Genomic DNA, 19,822 nt, shown 5'->3' with positions numbered 1-19,822 from the left:
CCTGCAAAGTGGATTGGGATCCAGCTTCCTCTATATATGATTGCTTGATTGGAATGGGATGCATAAAGGAGCCACAGCATTGAATTAAGGAGTACTTCCCATTAGTCATGCTTTGAGGTCACTGTGTGGCCGAGGCGATCTGGTGAGCGCATTTTGTTATCACTTCGGGTGAAGCACTTTAAGCAAGTTTACTGACGCACGTGCATTTTAATTTTCACAGTGTTGGAGCATACACAAGAAGATTTGTTCACATATAATTTTTATGGACATTTCTGATGGTTTATTTTATTGTGCACTTATTAATCAGATACACAGTGTATATTATTAATTAGATGTTTGTATTGTTTCCTTTGCGCCCTTTATATATATATATATATATATATATATATATATATATATATATATATATATATATATATATATATATATATATATATACACATATATTTATTTGTATTGTTTTCCACTAATTTGAGGTGCAGCATTGGTACATAATCAACAATTTTTTTTGTATTTTGGCGCCGACACCCAACACTTTCCCCCTCACATTTTGTTTTGTAATCACTTTCTGATGGTACATGCTATTACGTATGGACTCTCTGCAAAGTTTCTATTTTCTTTGTTTTGTTTGTTGACCTTCAATAAACTTTTTTACTTGATTTAAAAAAAAAAAAAAATGTGGTGTTAGTGTAAAAAACAAAGTGCGATATTTAAATATATTTTGTTGGTATACATTTCGCACAAGTAAACAGAAGTATTTTTGCACATTTTTTGTGCCTTTTTTTGTACATTTTAACTTGCCTAGTTACGAAAAAGAAATTGAAATTGATTATAATCAGACGCAAATTAGATTGATAGTTGAAGAAAACTAAAATGACTATGAATTAAGTTAATGTAATCTTATTATATAATATTTGAATATAGTATCTATTAAATGTGTATCTATATGTTGTATTCAACACATACATTGTTCTACTTTTTTTTTATCATTTAATGATTCTGCTATGTTTGCATAATACATTTATAAAATTAGACCAGACCTCATAACTCATGTAAATGCCTCCTATACTTTATTTTTTAACAACATACAAAGACAACAAAAGCACAACGCAAAATACATCTGCAAAAAATGTGCATTGGTCAGGAAGTTTAAAAGGGATATATATCAGTGGGCCCTACCTCCTGAAGATATAAAAATGCAGCGGGTGTCTGCAGGAGGTGGGGGTGACTATGGAGGATATAACAATTTTTCTTGATTAAAAGGTGCAGTTGCTCTCCACAAATCTCCGGCACTTCATCACCTTCAGGTAGGTCTCTACTTTATGCATGTCTTTCTTGAAGCAGGAGAGTAGACCGTAATTCTTCGCCCGGCCTTCTTCACTGCGCAGATTGACATCAAACTTATCATATGTAAAAGTCAGCACACCGTAGTTCCGGACGTTTCCATCATCCAGCTCCTGGTGATAAAAGGTATGTGTTGGTCAAAACCCAATTATATCTTTCTGACAATTTACCACTTTTAAGGCACTATTGATGTTCCTATTCATTGTACAGTCACTTGTGACCAGGATGGTAACTAGCAAGTGTGAAATATAACTATTGTATACTGTGCAAATCAGAATGTAAAAGTTGCATTACTATTAAATGTAATTACCAACTTATATTTTCTCGAAGATTTTTATTCTGGCTACACATGATGCGGTCTGAATGTACAATCTGTTAGGGTTAGGTTTCAAAGAAATCTAAACATGGGCTCACATAAAATACAGGATAGTAATAATAATTAGAACAGTTTGTATGAAGTTGCAAAACTAGGTTTTTTGCAGAATGTAAAGCGGGCCACACATGATCAAATATCTTTAATATCTTTATTAATTTAATTCTTACATTTTATTTGCATATTTATGTGTATATGTGTGTGTGTGTGTGTGTGTGTGTGTGTGTGTGTATATGTATATATATAATCATTTGGGCATCCAAGGAGGTTTTGAAACACTTTATTTTCAGTGGATATATGTGGCACTAGTTTGTTGATCAAGCTCAGTTTATTAGATTGTACGATCATATTGCAGTGTTTATGTGAGACAAACTTCACATGCATGAGAAATAGATAACAAGTATTTAAAAGTATAAGGCCTCATTCACACGAGGCGGATCCGCTGCCACGGAGTCCGCCTCTGTCCGCCGGCTCAGCAGAAGATCTCACCGTTGATCTCCGCTGAGCCGGCGAATGACAACACCGCTGGTTGCTATGGAGAGATCGGACGAAAACGGACAGCATGTCCAATTTTGTCAGATCCCATCCGATCCGCCAGGGACGGATGTGAACGTAGGGCCATCCGTCTGATTTTGGCGGATCGGACCGGGTCGGATTTTAGCGGACATGTCACCTTACATGGAGGGCCCCCGTTCAGGTCCGCTGACAAAACTGACAGGCGGACCTGATACGGTCCGTTCGTGTGAAAGGGGCCTAATTGTCAGGCCATGTCCCTAAAATCTTAGATAAGTCCTAAAGGGCTCGTTCACACCATACATGCATTCAAACTGATGGGGAAACCGTGCAGATTTCTCTTGCAGAGACATTCATTTACATCAGTTTTCATGCGTTTCAGTCAGTTTTTATGCACATTGACATCGGCTTTCATGCGCGTCAGTTACTTGCCCTATTCACACCAATGTTGATGTTGCGTCCGTTTCTTTCCCTGTACAGAAAACTGCATACACATTGCAGATTGCTGTACAGAAAAAATCTGCACTTTGTGGTGTGAACAGGGCACATAGAGAACCATTGGTTTTTTTTTTGTGGTCCTGCAGAATGCGTGCAGAAAAACTGACATCTCTGCACCATGGCATTAACGAGACCTAAATGAGCTGTTGGATGTCTTGGTTATCTGGTTATTTATAAACAGGAAGTATTCATCTTTCTAACAGTGACATTAACGCTAATAAACTGTTAAATGATACTTTATTAAAACAGAGGATCGGCTCACAGCAGAGGTCCGATGCGTCCTGGTTCACCAATTCAGGTCCGATTTCAGCCTGAATTTTGGGCTGAATTTGCACCTGAAACGGACCAAAAGACGTTTTTCTGCAAAATGCAGCGGACCTGCTGCAGGGATATGTGAACCGGCTCCATAGAGAGCCAGTCAAAATCTCCTGCTATTGCGAATTGGATGCGGAGATCCCACATCCAATTTGCAATGGTGTGACTCCAGCCTGAATATTTAATCATATCAGTTCTGTCCTTTGGTATAACTATACAGAGAGACAATAGCGTGTAGTACATTCACACCCCACCGATCTGATATGGTGGAAAAACATATATATATGTTTGGTAATGATATTCACAGCTGTTGTATATGTGGCTGCTCTTAATTTAAGTTTTCTGAACTTTTATATCAGTTGAAGATATACAAGATACTCAGATAAAACAAAAATCTTGCGAACAACCTTCAAGTAGTATACGGATTTCAGCTGCAAGCACTTCTCACATTCCCATAAATGTTTTTACAATAAATCCACAGTGATGTGTCAATAATAAATGAACATACTTTTCTTCAGAATCTGTGCAAAATAATAAAAAGAAGTTGATGCTTGTGAAAATAATAGTTCCAATACACAAATTAAAAAGAAAGAACTTAGCAGTTTAAAATGATATAAAACAGGTGCAGTCCATTAGTGTGCTTCTCACCTCAATTCCAGTGACCTCACAATTAAGTTTGGTCAAAATGCACTTTTAAGTCTCTTCCAGACTTAGTGATATGTGTATTCTGATCTCCTTATGTCTCCTTCAAAATATCACTGCCTAGGATTTCCGCGTACTCCTCCCCATCCATATATGTAAAAAAGTAAATCTCCAATAGTGCTTTAAATTTAAAACCAGGTGACGTTTATTAAACATGTAACAATTGAGTGCTCACATTTATCGGGTGCTTGTAGCGCACCACAGTTTTATCACTTAAATTACGTTCAGTCTCCGTGATCTAGCATACGCCGCTAGGTGTACAGTATGTCCACCTTCGGGAACAGCCACCGTGCCATCCTATTACCCCTCCCCTACGTCACAGAGTCACGTGGCTCCTTCAGGGGGATTCTGAGCATTTTAAGCAACCCATAGAGAAGTAGTGGTGATCATCAGCTGTGATTTTTTTTGCACAGAAGCACACTAATGGACTGCACCTGTTTTATATCATTTTAAATGCAACTGCTACGTTTTTTTCTTTTTAATTTGTGTATTGGCACCATTTTTTTCACAAGCATCATGTTTATATTATTTTGTACATATGTTATTCTGAAGAAAAGTATGTTCATTTATTATTGACACATCACTGTGGATTTATTTAGATGAATTAGTGTGGCACATTGATTGGATTACATATACAAGATACTCACTCTTATGAGAATGTGTAGTCCTTCATCGAGGTCCCTCAGTCTGTCATAAACTCTGTCAATGTTTCCAAACACCTGGTTGTTGCCAAAAACTCTGTTGACGATTTGGATAGGGGTCATCCATGACTGCAGGAGTGTGAGGGAGAAGCGGAGGAGGTCTATATCCTGTGAGATGAGCATATTACCAACAGCATTATCACGATACAGTTTTCAAAAGCCATCCAAAATTGTTGCAAACACCTTAAGGGCTAGTTTATGCTAGCATTAATTCTGAAGTGCAATCTGCAGTGGATCATGTTTTTTAGAGGGCATTTGACAGGTGGTTAGAAGGCATTATGTTGCCTTCTCACTGTGTGTTTTAAATCCTAAAAGACTGCACCACGGCCTCGCAACCACGTGATTTGCATTTAGTTGCAGCACGGCCTCATTCACTCAAAATGCAGCATAGTTTAAAGAATAAGTTCACTTTTAAAAAAAAATTAAATAAATGCACATTTTTTTGCAGGTAAAAAAAATGTGCATCTATTATTTTTTTGTAGTAGGAGCCTGCAAGGCATTGCACCAGCGATCAGCAGATTGCTGATGCCATGCAGGTCGCCTGCACACTGTCAATGTGTCTGCTTTCCTATACGGGTAAGCCGATACTGCCTGACAGGAAGACTCAGTGAACTACCACAGCGCCGTGGTATTTCATTGAGAACTACAAGTCAACAAATGCTAAGGCTGTCGGGGCTTGTAGTTCATTCAGACGCACAGAGCTTTGTGTCTGAATGATGCGGCCCTGTGGGCAGAGCCCCGGACAGCCACACTGGTTTCAAACGTTGACCGCTAGTACGGGAAACTTCTCTCTGTACTGCTGCCACAAAGGGAGAGGGGGGCAGCATTGGGAACATGTTCCACCCCAAAATCAGGTGGAACATATAATGTGTTCCCAAAGGTGATCCTTTAAATCTTGCCAGAAATCAAGGCATCACGACCACGGCATGTGTACAATTCTGTCCTCTGCCTTCGCACCTTAAGGGGGGGGGGGGGGGGCAGTTGGGGGAAGGCAGGTGGTAAAAACGTGCACCCCCTCGCCTGTTTCTACCACAAAATCACAAAAAGAGTCAAAATTTCGTGATTTAATTACCCCGAAACTTATGGAAATAGAAATGGAAGATTTTTAGTGTAAGTCAAAGGGGAAGGCGAAATAAACAGTTTTTAAATGCGCAAAGATCATACATGGCTCTTAAAACTATTCTGAACCTGTTCTTTTACCAAAAACATGTAGTAGCAAAATAGCTAGCTAAGCATGGGAAACTAAAACATTTGAGGTGACAGTACACAATAATCAAATATACAAAAAAGCAAAAAACACAAATTCAAAGGACATTAAATGAAAATAAACAAAATCACTCTAAATACACACAAATAAAGAAAAAAGTGGATTTTTTTTTTACAAGGAATTTTCTGCTTCAGTAATTTTACTGCAAAATTAATTTTGCCAAAAATATGCTCATCCCCAATGATGATGTATATATTTATATTATAGCATATTATATATTATTGCCCCCTCCGATGAAACCCCTTGAAAGCATGCCTCTTCCAAGAGCTGTGAAAATCTTTATTCTTCAAAAATAACCCATACACATCCACTACTCAATGGTCCTGTATTCTATTTTTCATTAAATGTATTTATTTCAGGTACTTATAGCACCATTGATTAATGCAGCACTTTACACACACACACACACACACACACACAATATATATATATATATATTGGAGGAGGCTGAGAGCATTAGAAGGTACTTTTTTGAGTTAGCAATACATACGCGAATGCATTTTTTTTTTAAACCTGCGTTTAATGTCACTTTAACTATAAGGCTGTGTTTTTTATTTGTGGTATATAAACTGGAGACCTCAGTCTCTTATTCTGCTTATACTTACTGATTTCTGGTGAGTATTGTCTTTGTCTGTTGGTGCTGGGATGGTTTCTGAGTAGCAATACACTGAATAAGAGTGTTTGTTTGAAAATCTCTGATCTTCAGGTATATATGTTCTTTCCTGGAAGAGAACAGGTGACTGCTTATCTAGCCGCAAAATTACATTTATGCAGTTTGTTTTTATGTGTGTCCAGGTAATGATAAATCTCTTTAAAAAAATATATTAAAAAAAGTTTCTCTATTCTTTTACAAGAGCCTTGATGCCATGGGGCTTTCCGCTCAGATATGACAGCCTCAGGTCTGAACAACATTTTGGAATATAGTGAGAACAGTGGAAACAAGATAACCTCTCTCTAAGATTTAGTATAATTTTCTAGACGTAAGACCTGATGAATCCTTTTAGTGATTGTCTTATAGTGGTATAGGAAGTGATAAATGTGCGCTGGTTAAAGTGTATTGATAACCAAAACTTTTTTTAAGTTCCAGTTAAGGTGGTAAAGATTTAGAACACCTGTAAGGTTTTACTGTCATCAGAGGTTCAGTTGGAAAGATTGCTTAATTTCCCGTCTGGTAAAAAAGTTGTACCTGGGACAGGAAATAGAGTGATTTCCCTTTAACAACAGTTTTTTTTTTTAAAGTTAAGTATAGGAAGGCTGTAGCCACTGTCTGCTTTTTAACCACTCCTCATTCTATCCAAAACATAAAAATGAGTGTTGGGTATGGATACACTTCAAGTCTGATTCCTGTTGAATCACTGATTAGACCAGGTAATAAAGTTGAAAAAATATATATATATATATATATATATATATATATATTTTTTTTTTTTTTTTTCATTAAATGCAAGACATTTTTGACTTCTCAGGTATTATTATGCTTTAAAAATGAAAGCTTTGGTGGTTCTGTAAAGTACTGTATTTTGGGGATTACATTTTTCCCTAAGACAATAACTTTCAGAGCAACTATAAAAATTACCTAAAACTATACAAAAACAGGACAGAACATGCAAAGGTTAAAATATCTGTGAATTGGTCATCTAACTTAAAACAGATGTTTTCATCTTGGGTAGATGTAAAGCTTGGACATACATGGTTCCTTTTTCTTTCGTTTAGCCAACTGGTGGATGGGGGAATTCTGCCCACAGTGTTGTATTCTGACAGCAGGACTCCCTCACAGTCAGAATACACTGATCAGTACTGCAGCCAATTAGCTGCATGCTCTGATCAAAGCAAAATTTTCTCCTGCACACGAACAGCCATACATAGATCAAAATTCGGCTGATTCTGGGTGAATTTTGATACATGTATGTATAGCCAGCCTTGAATCACCCTCCGGAATCATGTCTAAATCTGGGGGAAAGACCTCTGCATGTGCTTCCACAGCCAACCCACAGTTTCCAGGCATTTCAAGGACTTCCTGTCTACAGGTTGAAGCTTTCTTTAAATTTGAATTACAAGGTACAAAGCAATTAAAGTGAGGCTGCTCCTGCTGGAGCAAAAAAAAAATAAAACAGTTGAGACTCTGCAGATAAAGAGACTTCAAGATATCTTCAGAATTGATTTGGTGAGTAAACCAACCAACAAGCACTTATAACCAATACAATTTTGCATGTCCTAATTTTAAGGATTCATGGTACTTACATAGTCTCTGTAGGTATCGGCAACCATCTGGTGAAGGTGCTGAGCTCGAATGACAGCATTTGTAAAGAGGTTGGAAAGAGACATCTGTGGAAAGGCATTGAACCCTTGCGGGCTTTGAAGACATATTACAACCAAGAGTACAAGAGATGAGCCTAACCCTAAAGAGAGAAATGGATAGAGAGAGAGGTACATCAAGTTAAGCTAGTAGAAGCTGGTTAAATAAACTGAATCTGTTCTGGGATGTTAAAGACATTTTGTCCATCCAATTGGGGTCTTTAGACCAAATGTATGTCTACATTCACTATTAGGATAATACAGTTAACTGGCTGAAATCCATAAATGACATTTTCTAATCTGCCAGAACAGAAAAAAAACATTGTTTACAAAATAGTTAATCACAGAGACCTTTTTTTTTTAAATCAAATCTTTAAAATAAAGTGTATCTGAAGCCAAAACTTTTTATAGTTTTGTTAGTGCTAGAAATGGGTAAACCGCCTGTCATATTATTTTTTTGGCTATCCTTGTCCCACCCGGGAGATGATTTCTCTTCACTTTCTATCTCTGAGACACAACAAGAAGTGATAGGTAATCTCTCCAAATTAAGTGAAATGACCCTTTAGACAGAGGTCAATAAAACAAGGGTTTTTGTTAGAAGAGTCCCCCTCTATTCCTGTTCCAGGTAACAACTTAAAATGTAAGATTTTCCCTCACGGCTAGCCCGGTGACAATGGTCACTAGGAAATATAGAAAGGATAAATTTCAGCGGGTAGAGAGATGGCAACAAAAAACTGACAGATACTAACCCTTCTCCTTTCTACCCTAAACCATAAAAAAATGTCTTTGGATGCAATTTAAGCATTTCAGTAAGATGTACCTGAAGCCATTGATTGAGGTTAGCAGTGTTCCTGATGTATATTGGGGTTCCACAGATCTGTTTAAGGATGAGAATGGTCTGAGGCATTTTATATAGTGTACATATACTAATTAATAGGTATAAGATCAATACACCGGTTACTATCGAGATCCGGCCCTTTACATATATGAAGTATTTCTCATGTGTCACTAGTTGAATATGGATGAAGAGTTGTGACATTTGTGTTCCTAGAACATAGTATATCTGTTTACAGCTGGGCCTCCTGGCAGGTTTTACAGGTATACACCTGTAGTCCAATGTTTTGTAATACGTAAATCTTTTCTCTGGTGACTCCATTGATAATTTCTGAAATAATAAAGAAAAAAAGGCATCTTATTAAACAACATCTTTATTCTAACTGAATCTATAGTGTTTTTTTTAAAGTGAGACAGACTTGTCATAAAAAGTACTTAAGTTAACAACAGTATTGAAGTGCGAGTCCTCTATCACTTGGCTGTCAAATACTAGAGGCATTTGACATTAGAAAGGGGGTTCATGTTTAACACCTGAAGGGAGTGCAGCTTAAATCTTGATAATCTAGATAACGAGACCCAATTTAGCAACATCAGTATGCCACCGTTAACTTAAATTGTTCCCAGCATAGAAAGATAAATGACTACGGTGTTGTCTATTTTAATAGGAAAGCAGAGGGACTGGCAGGAAAACCAGGGATTTCATGCAAGGGAAGCAATACAAAGAGAACATGATACTTTTTCATACAAGTACATGGTACAGCAGGCACATATCAGGAATATGAAATTTTGGGTTTACATATTCTTTAACCACTAGCCGACCAGCTCACGCAGATATACTGTGGCAGGTCGTCTCTCCTTCATGAATTGATGTACCTGTACGTCGGTCCGTGCAAGGAGGATAGCGGGCGTGCTGCGGGTCACGTGGAATCGATGTCCGTCGGCGACCCGCGATCTTGGTGAGGAGATTGCGGTGATTCCCCGTTCTGCCAGATGACAGTGATCAGGAACAATGATCTCTGTCATGTTTCAGTGAGCCCATTCCCTCCTACAGTTAGAACATGCTGAGGGAACACACTTAACCCCTTGATCGTCCCCTAGTGTTAACCCCTTCCCTGCCAGTGGCATTTTTACATTGATCAAGGCATTTTTATAGCGCTGATCAATGTAATAATGTTCTAAAATGTGTGTGTCACTGGCGCAAAACCTATTCTATCAATCAATATAAAAGTGATATCTATAGCTGCTGCATCCAAAAAATTCTCAAAAGAAAAAAATTAAAAGTGCTATGTGTGTGGATGCGCTGCTCTCATTTATACTCTCTTTCCTATCTATGTATATCCTATCTGTTAGACATAATCTTATTCACCATCCACCTATTTAAATATATCACATTAAACAACAATCATATGCAAATTGTGTAAATCATATATAAGTCCGGTGACATGTATCACATGGTAATAAAGTCCCTTCATATATGCTTGCAAATCCTCCGTTAGTTTGCCGTGATCGGCGTGCTCTTGTGTTTAATCAATTTAAAGTGACTTAGTGCTTCACCACCACCTGTGAGATTGGCCACTCACCAGATATTTCTTTAAAACTGCACCTTTGGTTCATTCATAGGGATAACCACTCCACTCAAAGGGAACTTCTCCACAGAGCTTTTCCAGCAGTTAGGGACAGGGTGGGCGCTGCAGCCCGGTTCGCCTGGTGTATACTATGCTGTCTCCGTGTGCCGCTTGCGTTCCCCCCTTGTGTTCGTTCGCGTCCTCACCAATCACGCTCGTTCCCGGTCACGTGGGTGCAAAAATCTCCCAGCAGCCTCTACGCGTTTCGCATTCCAATGTGCGTCATCAGGAAGCTCTATGGATGCACAAATAGGATCAGTGGTGAGCGGATCCCACCATCTCCTCCGCCTCCTACGTAGACTCTTCCCCTTCATCCCAGAAGAAGACAAAGCGGCAGTTGTGGGAACAATCATCAATTCCTGACTCGACTACGCAAATTCGCTCTACATAGGACTACCCCAATATCAGCTTGCGTGCTTCCTGATGACGCACATTGGAATGCGAAACGCGTAGAGACAGCATAGTATACACCAGGCGAACCGGGCTGCAGCGCCCACCCTGTCCCTAACTGCTGGAAAAGCTCTGTGCCGGCATAATGGCACTTGGAAATGTGAGTGCATAGTTTTTTTGTGTTTTATGAAATAAAGGTTTTAAACGTTATTGTGCGATGATCGTTTTCATCCATTTTTATGAGGAACACTAAGACCCTAGTATAGCTATTGGAGAAGTTCCCTTTGAGTGGAGTGGTTATCCCTATGAATGAACCAAAGGTGCAGTTTTAAAGAAATATCTGGTGAGTGGCCAATCTCACAGGTGGTGGTGAAGCACTAAGTCACTTTAAATTGATTAAACACAAGAGCACGCCGATCACGGCAAACTAACGGAAGATTTGCAAGCATATATGAAGGGACTTTATTACCATGTGATACATGTCACCAGACTTATATATGATTTACACAATTTGCATATGATTGTTGTTTAATGTGATATATTTTAATAGGTGGATGGTGAATAAGATTATGTCTAACAGATAGGATATACATAGATAGGAAAGAGAGTATAAATGAGAGCAGCGCATCCACACACATAGCACTTTTAATGTAATAATGTTACTGTTCCCCAAAAAGTGTCATTTGGGGTCAGATTTGTCTGCCACAATGTCGCAGTCCCGCTATAAATTGCAGAACGCCGCCATTACCAGTAAAAACAATAAAAAAAAAAAAAAAGTCCCTAAATCTATCCCATAGTTTGTGGACGCAAAATTTTTTGCGCAAACCAATCAATATATACCTATTGCGATTTTTTTAAATTTTTTTTATGAAAAATATGTTGAAGAATATATATTGGCCTAAACTGATGCATACATTTGTTTTTTATATATTTTTTTTATATGTATTATAGCAGAAAGTAAAAAAAATAGTTTTTTTACAAAAAATTGTTGGCGCAAAAAATAAAATCCGCAGAGGTGATCAAATACTACCAAAAGAAAGCTCTATTTGTGGGTAAAAAAGGAGTCAATTTTGTTTGGGTACCACGTCGCGTGACCACGCAATTGTCAGTTAAAGCATTGCAGTGCCGTATCACAAAAAATGGCCTGGTCATTAAGGGGGCAAATCCTTCCGGGGCTGAAGTGATTATTAATTCTTGCCTACCTGTCTCCATGTGATCACCATAATTGGCTGGCATGATGATAACATACAGTGCCTTGCAAAAGTATTAACCACTCTTGGCATTTTTCGTGTTTTGTTGCCTCACAACCTGAAATTAACATGGATTGTTTGAGGATTTGCATCATTTAATTTCCAGAACATGCCCACAACTTTGAAGATTTTTTTTTTTTTTTTTACTGTGAAACAGACAACAAATAGGACAAAATAACAGAAAAAGTCAATGTGCATAACTATTCACCCCCCTAAAGTCAATACTTTGTAGAGCCACCTTTTGCGACTATCACAGCTCCAGGTCGCTTTGGATAAGTCTCTATGAGCTTGCCACATCTTACCACTGGGATTTTTACCCATTCCTCCTTGGAAAACTGCTCCAGCTCCTTCAAGTTGGATGGTTTGCGCTTGTGAACAGCAATCTTTAAGTCTGACCACAGATTTTCTATTGGATTGAGGTCTGGGCTTTGACTAGGCCATTCCAACACATTTACATGTTTCCCCTTAAACCACTCAAGTGTTCCGGGTCATTGTTCTGCTGGAAGGTGAACCTCCGTCCTAGCCTCAAATTACACACAGAGTAGTACAGGTTTTGCCCAAGAAAATCCCTGTATTTAGCACCATCCATCTTTCTTTCAACTCTGACCAGTTTCCCAGTTCCAACTGCTGAAAAACATCCCCACAGCATGATGCTGCCACCACCATGTTTCACTGTGGGGATGGTGTTCTTTGGGTGATGTGATGTGTTCGGTTTGCGCCAGACATAGCGTTTTCTTTGATAGCCAAAAAGTTATCCATACATTTTGGGAGTCTCCCACATGCCTTTTCGCAAACTCAAAACGTGCTATTTTGATTTTCGCTGAAAGTAATGGCTTTCTTCTGGCCACTCTGCCATAAAGCCCAACTCTATGGAGTGTACGGATTATTGTCATCCTATGTATAGATACTTCAGTATCTGTTGTGGAACTCTGCAGCTCCTCCAGGGTTACCTTAGGTCTCTCTGATTAATGGTCTGCTTACCCGGAGTTTTGGTGTGCAGCAATTTCTTGGCAGGTTTGCTGTTGTGCCATGTTCTTTCCATTTGGTTATGATAGATTTGATGGTGCTCCTAGGGATCATCAAAGATTTGGATATTTTTTTTATAACCTAACCCTGACTTGTACTTCTCAACAACATTGTCCCTTACTTGTTTGGAGAGTTCCTTGGTCTCCATGGCAGTGTTTGGTTAGTAGTGCCTCTTGCTTAGGTGTTGCAGCCTCTGGGGCCTTTCAAAAAGGTGTGTATATGTAATGACAGATCATGTGACACCTAGATTGCACACAGGTGGACATCATTTCACAAATTATGTGACTTCTGAAGGTAATTGGTTGAACTAGAGCTTTTTATGGGCTTCATAACAAAGGGGAAGAATACATACGCACATGCCAATTATCATTTTTTATTTCTTAAAAATAGTTTTATGTTTATATTTTTCTCATTTTACTTCACCAACTTAGACTATTGTGTTCTGATCCATCACATATAATTCAGATTAATAAAACATTGAACTAAAGGATGTAATGTAACAAAATAGGTAAAAAGCCAAGGGGGTGAATACTTTTGCACTGTAATGGGAATAACACTGACTGCTTCTTGATCACTAGGGGAAGTCGAGGAGCTGTCACAGACAGCAGCAGACTCTGAGAACTAAGAATACGCATAGGTGTGTATTCCTAGTTCTCAGTTAGAACAATAAGCAAAGATTTCATGACATGGGGACCCATACCTGACAATGTTAAAGCCAGATTGCAGATGCCTGGCCATTTATCTCAGTTTTGAAAGAAGTCGCATCTCGGGGTACATTTTTAAAATAGAAGCAGCCCCCCAAAAAATTTTACTATCTTAATTGTACTTTATGGGACACAGGAGAGGTATTCAGGAACATTGGATTATGCTACTTCCTTCGGGAGATTGGACACTGCAAAGCCTTGAGGACAGTCCAAAGCAAAGAAAAAACAGTTCAGATAGCACTCTTCATCGGCTTTATTGTAGATAAAAACATCACATAGCAGGGGACAGCAAAATGTTAACGCATTTCATGCTTTACAAGCACGTAATTGTAAGTTATAGATTGTGATTAAGAGCTTGTACTTAGAGGCAAGTCTCAAAGTATGTAGCATTAACCTGTAAAGAACCCTTTCTTGTGCTACAGAAGGACAAGGTTGTTTTGAGGCTCCAGCTCCTACCTCCTCTTCCCCCCTCTCTGTGACAGCAGGCAGGGGATCTTCTCCCCGCACCAGCTGTCAGAATTTAAAAACAGCACAGCCGTGCAGGGCTCTGCAGGCTCACAGAGTTCTGTGAATGAATGAATTACATCAATCGTCGGCCTTGCTCTGGTGAGCGTCCTCATAGTTCATTGCTATTTCTGTCATTCAGTAACTCTGTCTGTACAAGGTACGGGCAGACAGATGTACTAAGTGTTTGCAGAACCCATAATCTGTTCGTGGGTGCAATGCCTTACAGGCTGCAGAGTAAAAGAAAAAATAACAAATGCACATTTTTTTACCTGCAAAAAGATGTGCATTTATTATTTTTTTGTAAACGGTGAACTTAGGCGATGATGACAGAAGAGGAACTACATATTACACTAAAACAAATGAAACCGAGGAAAAGTCCGGGACTGGACTGCTTTTCCACATAATACTACAAGAGCTTTGAACAAAGTCTCCTCATTTTGTGCGAGCTTTCAACTCCTTTCTGAAAGATATACCTCCCCCACCCCTTTTTTGGAGGCACATATGTCAGTATTACCCAAGGCAGGGAAGGCTTCATGTCTAGTCCTGAACTATAGACCTATCTTGCTTCTGAATGTTGATGCGAAATTATTTGCAAAAACCTTGGCCAACCGGTTATTACCACTTATTTCATCGTTGATGGCCCTGTGCCAGGTAGGCTTTGTCCTGGGCCCACAACAGTACCTTGAAAGTGGTTAACATCCTTTTATTGGCCGATCTCCACTGTCGCAAGGGCCTTCTCCTGTCTATAGACGTAAGGAAGCCCTGCGATCACTTGGCATGGGAGTATATGGCAGTGGTCCTGCCCCAGATTTGCCTTTGCACAGAAATGTGTAAGAAGATTTTGTACGCTAACATGTCTGCTAGAGTCAAGGTACACAGGTACTTATTGGAGGCATTTCCGATTAACAATGAGACATGACAGGGGATGTTCACTTTCACATCTAATTTAATTTTCTTCTTGGCACCATTTTTGTGACACTTACAAGCTGACCCTGATATAAAAGGTTTTCAAATAGCAGGAAGAGAGTACAAAGTTGTTGTGGATGCGGACCATATGCTATTGTTCCTACGGATCCTCTCAAAATGCTCCTGAACCTTAATGAGGACTTTTCCCAATTGTCCAACTTGAAACTCAACTATACAAAGTCTTTTGCCCTCGGTGCTGTCTTATCATGAGAGGAGATATTATTATGCAAACTGAATTTTCCTTTCTGGAATTTACCTAGGCCTCGAGCTTCCAGCAGACATGTCGGAACTGTTTAGCTAGAATTAGTCGCCGTTAGTACGACAAATCCAAAAGGATCTACAGTTGTGCGATCTGAAACATCTTTCTTGGTTCAGCAGAGTGACAGTTCTGAAAATTATTGTGTTGCCAAGCGTCCTGTATGTGATGCAGACCCTCCCTATTTTTCTGTCCTTTAACAACCTCAAAAAGCTTTTCAAGACTTTTCTCTGGAACAATATAGCTCCTAGGATCAGCCTATTCCAGCTATCGCTACTGAAACATAAAGGCAGAATGGATCTGCCAGATCTACAAAGATAATATTGGGCCAGTCATCTGGCAAGGATTGTCGAGTGGGTAGTCCATGCTAATTATAAAGAATTGGTTGGTCTGGAGCAGGCGTTTTGGAAACCTTGTTATCCTCTGCCCTGTGGTTAAAACTGTCCCACTTGAAACCTCTGCTATCGGACAACAACCTTATTAAGGCAACCTTTTGTAGCTTTAGATCAGCGTGCACAGCTTTTGCCATCCCCTCAGTGCTGGGTCCTCTCACTCCACTCCGGCTTGGCCCAGACTTTGTACTGGGTATGACTAAGGATTTTTTTAAGTAGACATGGCCAAAATCCTCGCCAAGGGCGCTCCAGTTTTTTCGCAAGGGGGCTTTTATGGACAGAGTTGCTTTGATGACTTGCTTTGATGATGCACCAATTCCTTACTGGTCATACTTTCAAATCCACCACTACTTGCAAGAACCTAAAGCCTCATACACACGATCCGATTGTTGGCCAACAGAGCGTCAGACTTTTGTCCGACGGGTGTGTGCCAGGAATTTGTCTTGCATATAAACGGTACACAATTGTCGACCAACAAACACGAACGTAGTGACATACTAGACGTACTACGTGACTACAAAGAGGAAGTTCATTTCTCAAGCGCCACCCTTTAGGCTCCTTCTGCCAATTTCATGTTAGTAGAAGTTTGAGTGTTGATTCGCGCTTTTCAGTTCTTGCTTTTCAGTTTGTTTCTGAATGGCCGTTCGTCAACCAGCCATGTTGCGGAATCGGAGGAGAAAATGTGCTATTATTGGGCTTGGAGTTATTGTTTTGACCCAAGTACAGTACAGGAATAGGAGCAGGAGTAGGAGGAGGAGGAGCTCTTGGACCAAAAATCGGTTGCTTAATCGTGACCAATTATGTCATATGCCATTGCTGCGTGAGCTACAGGAGAATAATCTGGATAATTTTCAGAATTATCTCCGGATGACGGACCCCTGCTTTCACCAACTTTTGGCATTCCTATATTAGGAAGCAGGACATATGCATGAGGCTTGCCCTCACTCCACCCCTTGGCGATGGGGAGAAGTCTCCAGGACCTCAAGTTTACCACTGGGATCTCCCCCCAGGCTCTGGGACTCATTATTTCAGACACCTGCTCAGCCATTATTCAAGTACTGCAGAAGGTCTATATTCAGGTAAGTTTTTCCCTTTAAGATCACATTCTATGTATTAATGTTTGCTAATGTATTGTAATAATTTGTTGATTACATAATTATCAATATTGTAATATACTGTGAATGTCTTCTTTGTCCTCATGCATTCTGTAAGCTTTTCCTGCTCCTTTGTTGGCCTACATGCATATTTTCCATAACTAATCTCCCCAGCATGCTATCCTGGGCCCATACACACCAAGCCTAGTAACTTCACAATGTTTTTTGTCAGCTACAGTTTGGGCCCTAAACAACCCCTAAAATGTGTACAAATGTTATTGTTGTCCTCAAATTCAGGCAGAGTGCAAGAGACCATTTTTGGGGGCACAAACTCATTTGGAACCCTCCCTCCCCCCTAAGGATGCAAAGTCAACAGATACCAATACTTTATCTGCTGACTTTGCCAAACCAATACACACTATCCCTCTTTTGTGTTTAAATTTCTGTATAAATTCACCAAACCATGTAGTGCAAGTATCTGCCTGATTACCTACAAATTGTAATGTAGAAAGTTTTTGTCTCCTATTATATTGATAGGTGTTTTCAGAATGTCAAAATGTGCTGCAATTTGGACAGTGTGGATCCATATTTTTATATTATGACACTTCTTACCTGTCCACTGGGCTGCCAATAGTGTAAGGAAGGGCTGGCTAAAGTATTCCAGATTATTTATGCAAACAGCTCTCATGGAAGTGTAGAGGGTTACCTGTCCAAAACATCTACCCATTTCCTCCCCCCACCCTAAAATTTTGCTAATGGGCCACCAGAGGGGGAGAGGAATCGGATAAGTTGACCTTACCCTTTTGTCTTTAAATACTCATTTAAGTTTTCTCCTTATGTTGGCTAAGTGTCAGGAAAGGTTGATGACACTATCTGACATCTGGCGCGCAGTACTAATATCCACCAGCAGGTGTCTCCTGGCAGTTTGGAACTGTCAGGGGAGCTTTCCCCTGCTGGGTTTATGTGGTCTTTGGGCCGCAATACTGGCGTCCACCAGCGGGTGGTTCCTGGCAGTATGGAGCCGATATCACCTCCTGCAGTCAGGCATCACCTGAGCCTGATTGCAGGAAATGGTATAAATACCCGGCAAGCTCACACACACCTTGCCTTGGTGTGGTACTTGTGCCCTGACCTGAAAGCTCTGAACCTGATCCTGAACCCTTTACTCTGTACTCTGAATCTGTATTTGTACCTGTTCCTGTCTATCCTGAATCCCTGTACCCCTGCCCTGCAGCCTGATCCCTTCCACTTTCTCCTTGTCTTACTCCTTGCCCCCCATCTGCTGATCTCCCATTTATGACCCCGGTCTGGCTAAAGATTACGATTCTGGTATTCCCTTTTGCTGTATATACTTGTCTGATTATTATTTGTGAGTCTTGTTTGGTATTGGTTTGTCATGCACTGTGTGATTTTGGAGGTGGTTGCATTTATATATTGTTCACTTATCTTAATAAATTACTTACTTTTTCACATACATACGTTTGGGTTACTATGTTGCAGTCCAGACAGCTCTGATCACATCTGATTTATGACACTAAGCATGTTTGTGTCAAATCTGCTTGCAATGTTATGTGCAGAAGTAGAAATTTGTTTTTCTTTTTTTAATCCACAGTTTCCTTCCAACCCACAGCAATGGCATGACATTGCAGCCCAGTTCCACCATCAGTGGCATTTTCCCAACTGTGGTGTTGCTATTAATGGCAAGCATGTCCAGATTGTCCCACCAGCCAATTCTGGCTCCTATTATTTTAATTATAAGGGCTTTTGCAGCATAGTCATGCTAGCTGTAGTATCTACCAACTATGAGTTTTTGTATCTGGATGTTGGGAAGAATGGCTGCAACTCTGATGGAGGAGTGATTATGCAGACAGAGTTCTGCAAGCAGCACCTTAAACTTGCCACCTGCTGAGGAGAATGTTGAGGCCCTCGATTTTCTTTTTGTTGCAGATGAGGCCTTTGGTCTGGGGGAACATCTGATGAAGCCGTTTCCTATGAAACCTTACCCCAGAGCAGAGAATATTCAATTACAGGGTCTCTCGTGCCAGAAGGGTGGTTGAAAACGCCTTTGGCATCCTATCGAGTTGTTTCAGGCTGTTTTTTACTCCAATCAACCTGGCACTCTACAAGATCAACCATGTGGTCCTGTGCTGTTGTATTTTACATAATTTTTTAAGGAGGAATGCGACTAGCTACCTTGCCTCACTGCCAAGTGACGTGGACCCTGCAGTGGCAGGCCCAGCTGAAGAGGCTGCAGCTCAGCCGTCTGTGGGCGTGCTGACGGCTCTTGAAAATGCCCGTGCTGGATTGCCCTCACAAATTGCCAGAGATTTATGGCAGAAATACCTTGATTATTTTGTGGGTAGAGGAGCAGTGGCTTGGCAGCAAATTGTAGCTGATTATGCCTAATATCATTTTGAGATCATAAACTCATATTTCAAGTGAACTACTGTTGTCTCTGTTTCTTATCTGTCTAATATGTTCACAAATGGGCTTTATTTTGGCCACTTGCTCCAATAGTGCAAATGTACCTTATTTGCTACATGAGGTGACAATATCTTCTTCAGCTAACTATTATTGTGTGCTGTGGGTCTGCTACACACTCACAATGTTTTTGTTCTTAATGGATCTAATGCATGAAGTTCAAAAACATTATGCCTTTTCAACTCTTATGCCCCGTACACACGGTCGGACATTGATCGGACATTCCGACAACAAAATCCATAGATTTTTTCCGATGGATGTTGGCTCAAACTTGTTTTGCGTACACACG

At 39.9% G+C, this 19,822-nt stretch overlaps 1 protein-coding gene across 1 annotated transcript; it reads right to left on the bottom strand.

The window, feature by feature from the left end:
• Window positions 1–1,048: 1,048 nt before the first annotated feature.
• Window positions 1,049–8,977, bottom strand: LOC141113749 (somatotropin). The gene is made up of 5 exons (XM_073607033.1): window positions 8,829–8,977; window positions 7,955–8,112; window positions 6,319–6,435; window positions 4,393–4,554; window positions 1,049–1,457 (listed from the first exon to the last, which is right to left on the bottom strand). Exons 1-5 carry the CDS (start codon window positions 8,836–8,838, stop codon window positions 1,257–1,259), a joined length of 648 nt encoding a protein of 215 aa, XP_073463134.1. The 5' UTR covers window positions 8,839–8,977; the 3' UTR covers window positions 1,049–1,256.
• Window positions 8,978–19,822: the final 10,845 nt, after the last annotated feature.

Source organism: Aquarana catesbeiana, linkage group LG12 (assembly GCF_042186555.1).
Source record: "Aquarana catesbeiana isolate 2022-GZ linkage group LG12, ASM4218655v1, whole genome shotgun sequence".
NCBI lineage: Eukaryota > Metazoa > Chordata > Amphibia > Anura > Ranidae > Aquarana > Aquarana catesbeiana.
This window is presented reverse-complemented; position numbering and strand designations above follow the sequence as displayed.

Excerpts from the sequence above, each read along its gene's own strand:
- LOC141113749 (XM_073607033.1), bottom strand. Across the intron at positions 6,436-7,954 it reads CCGATACCTACAGAGACTAT|GAAAGAACATATATACCTGA; the intron begins GTAAGTACCATG and ends GTTCTCTTCCAG. Across the intron at positions 4,555-6,318 it reads ACAATACTCACCAGAAATCA|GATATAGACCTCCTCCGCTT; the intron begins GTAAGTATAAGC and ends CTCATCTCACAG.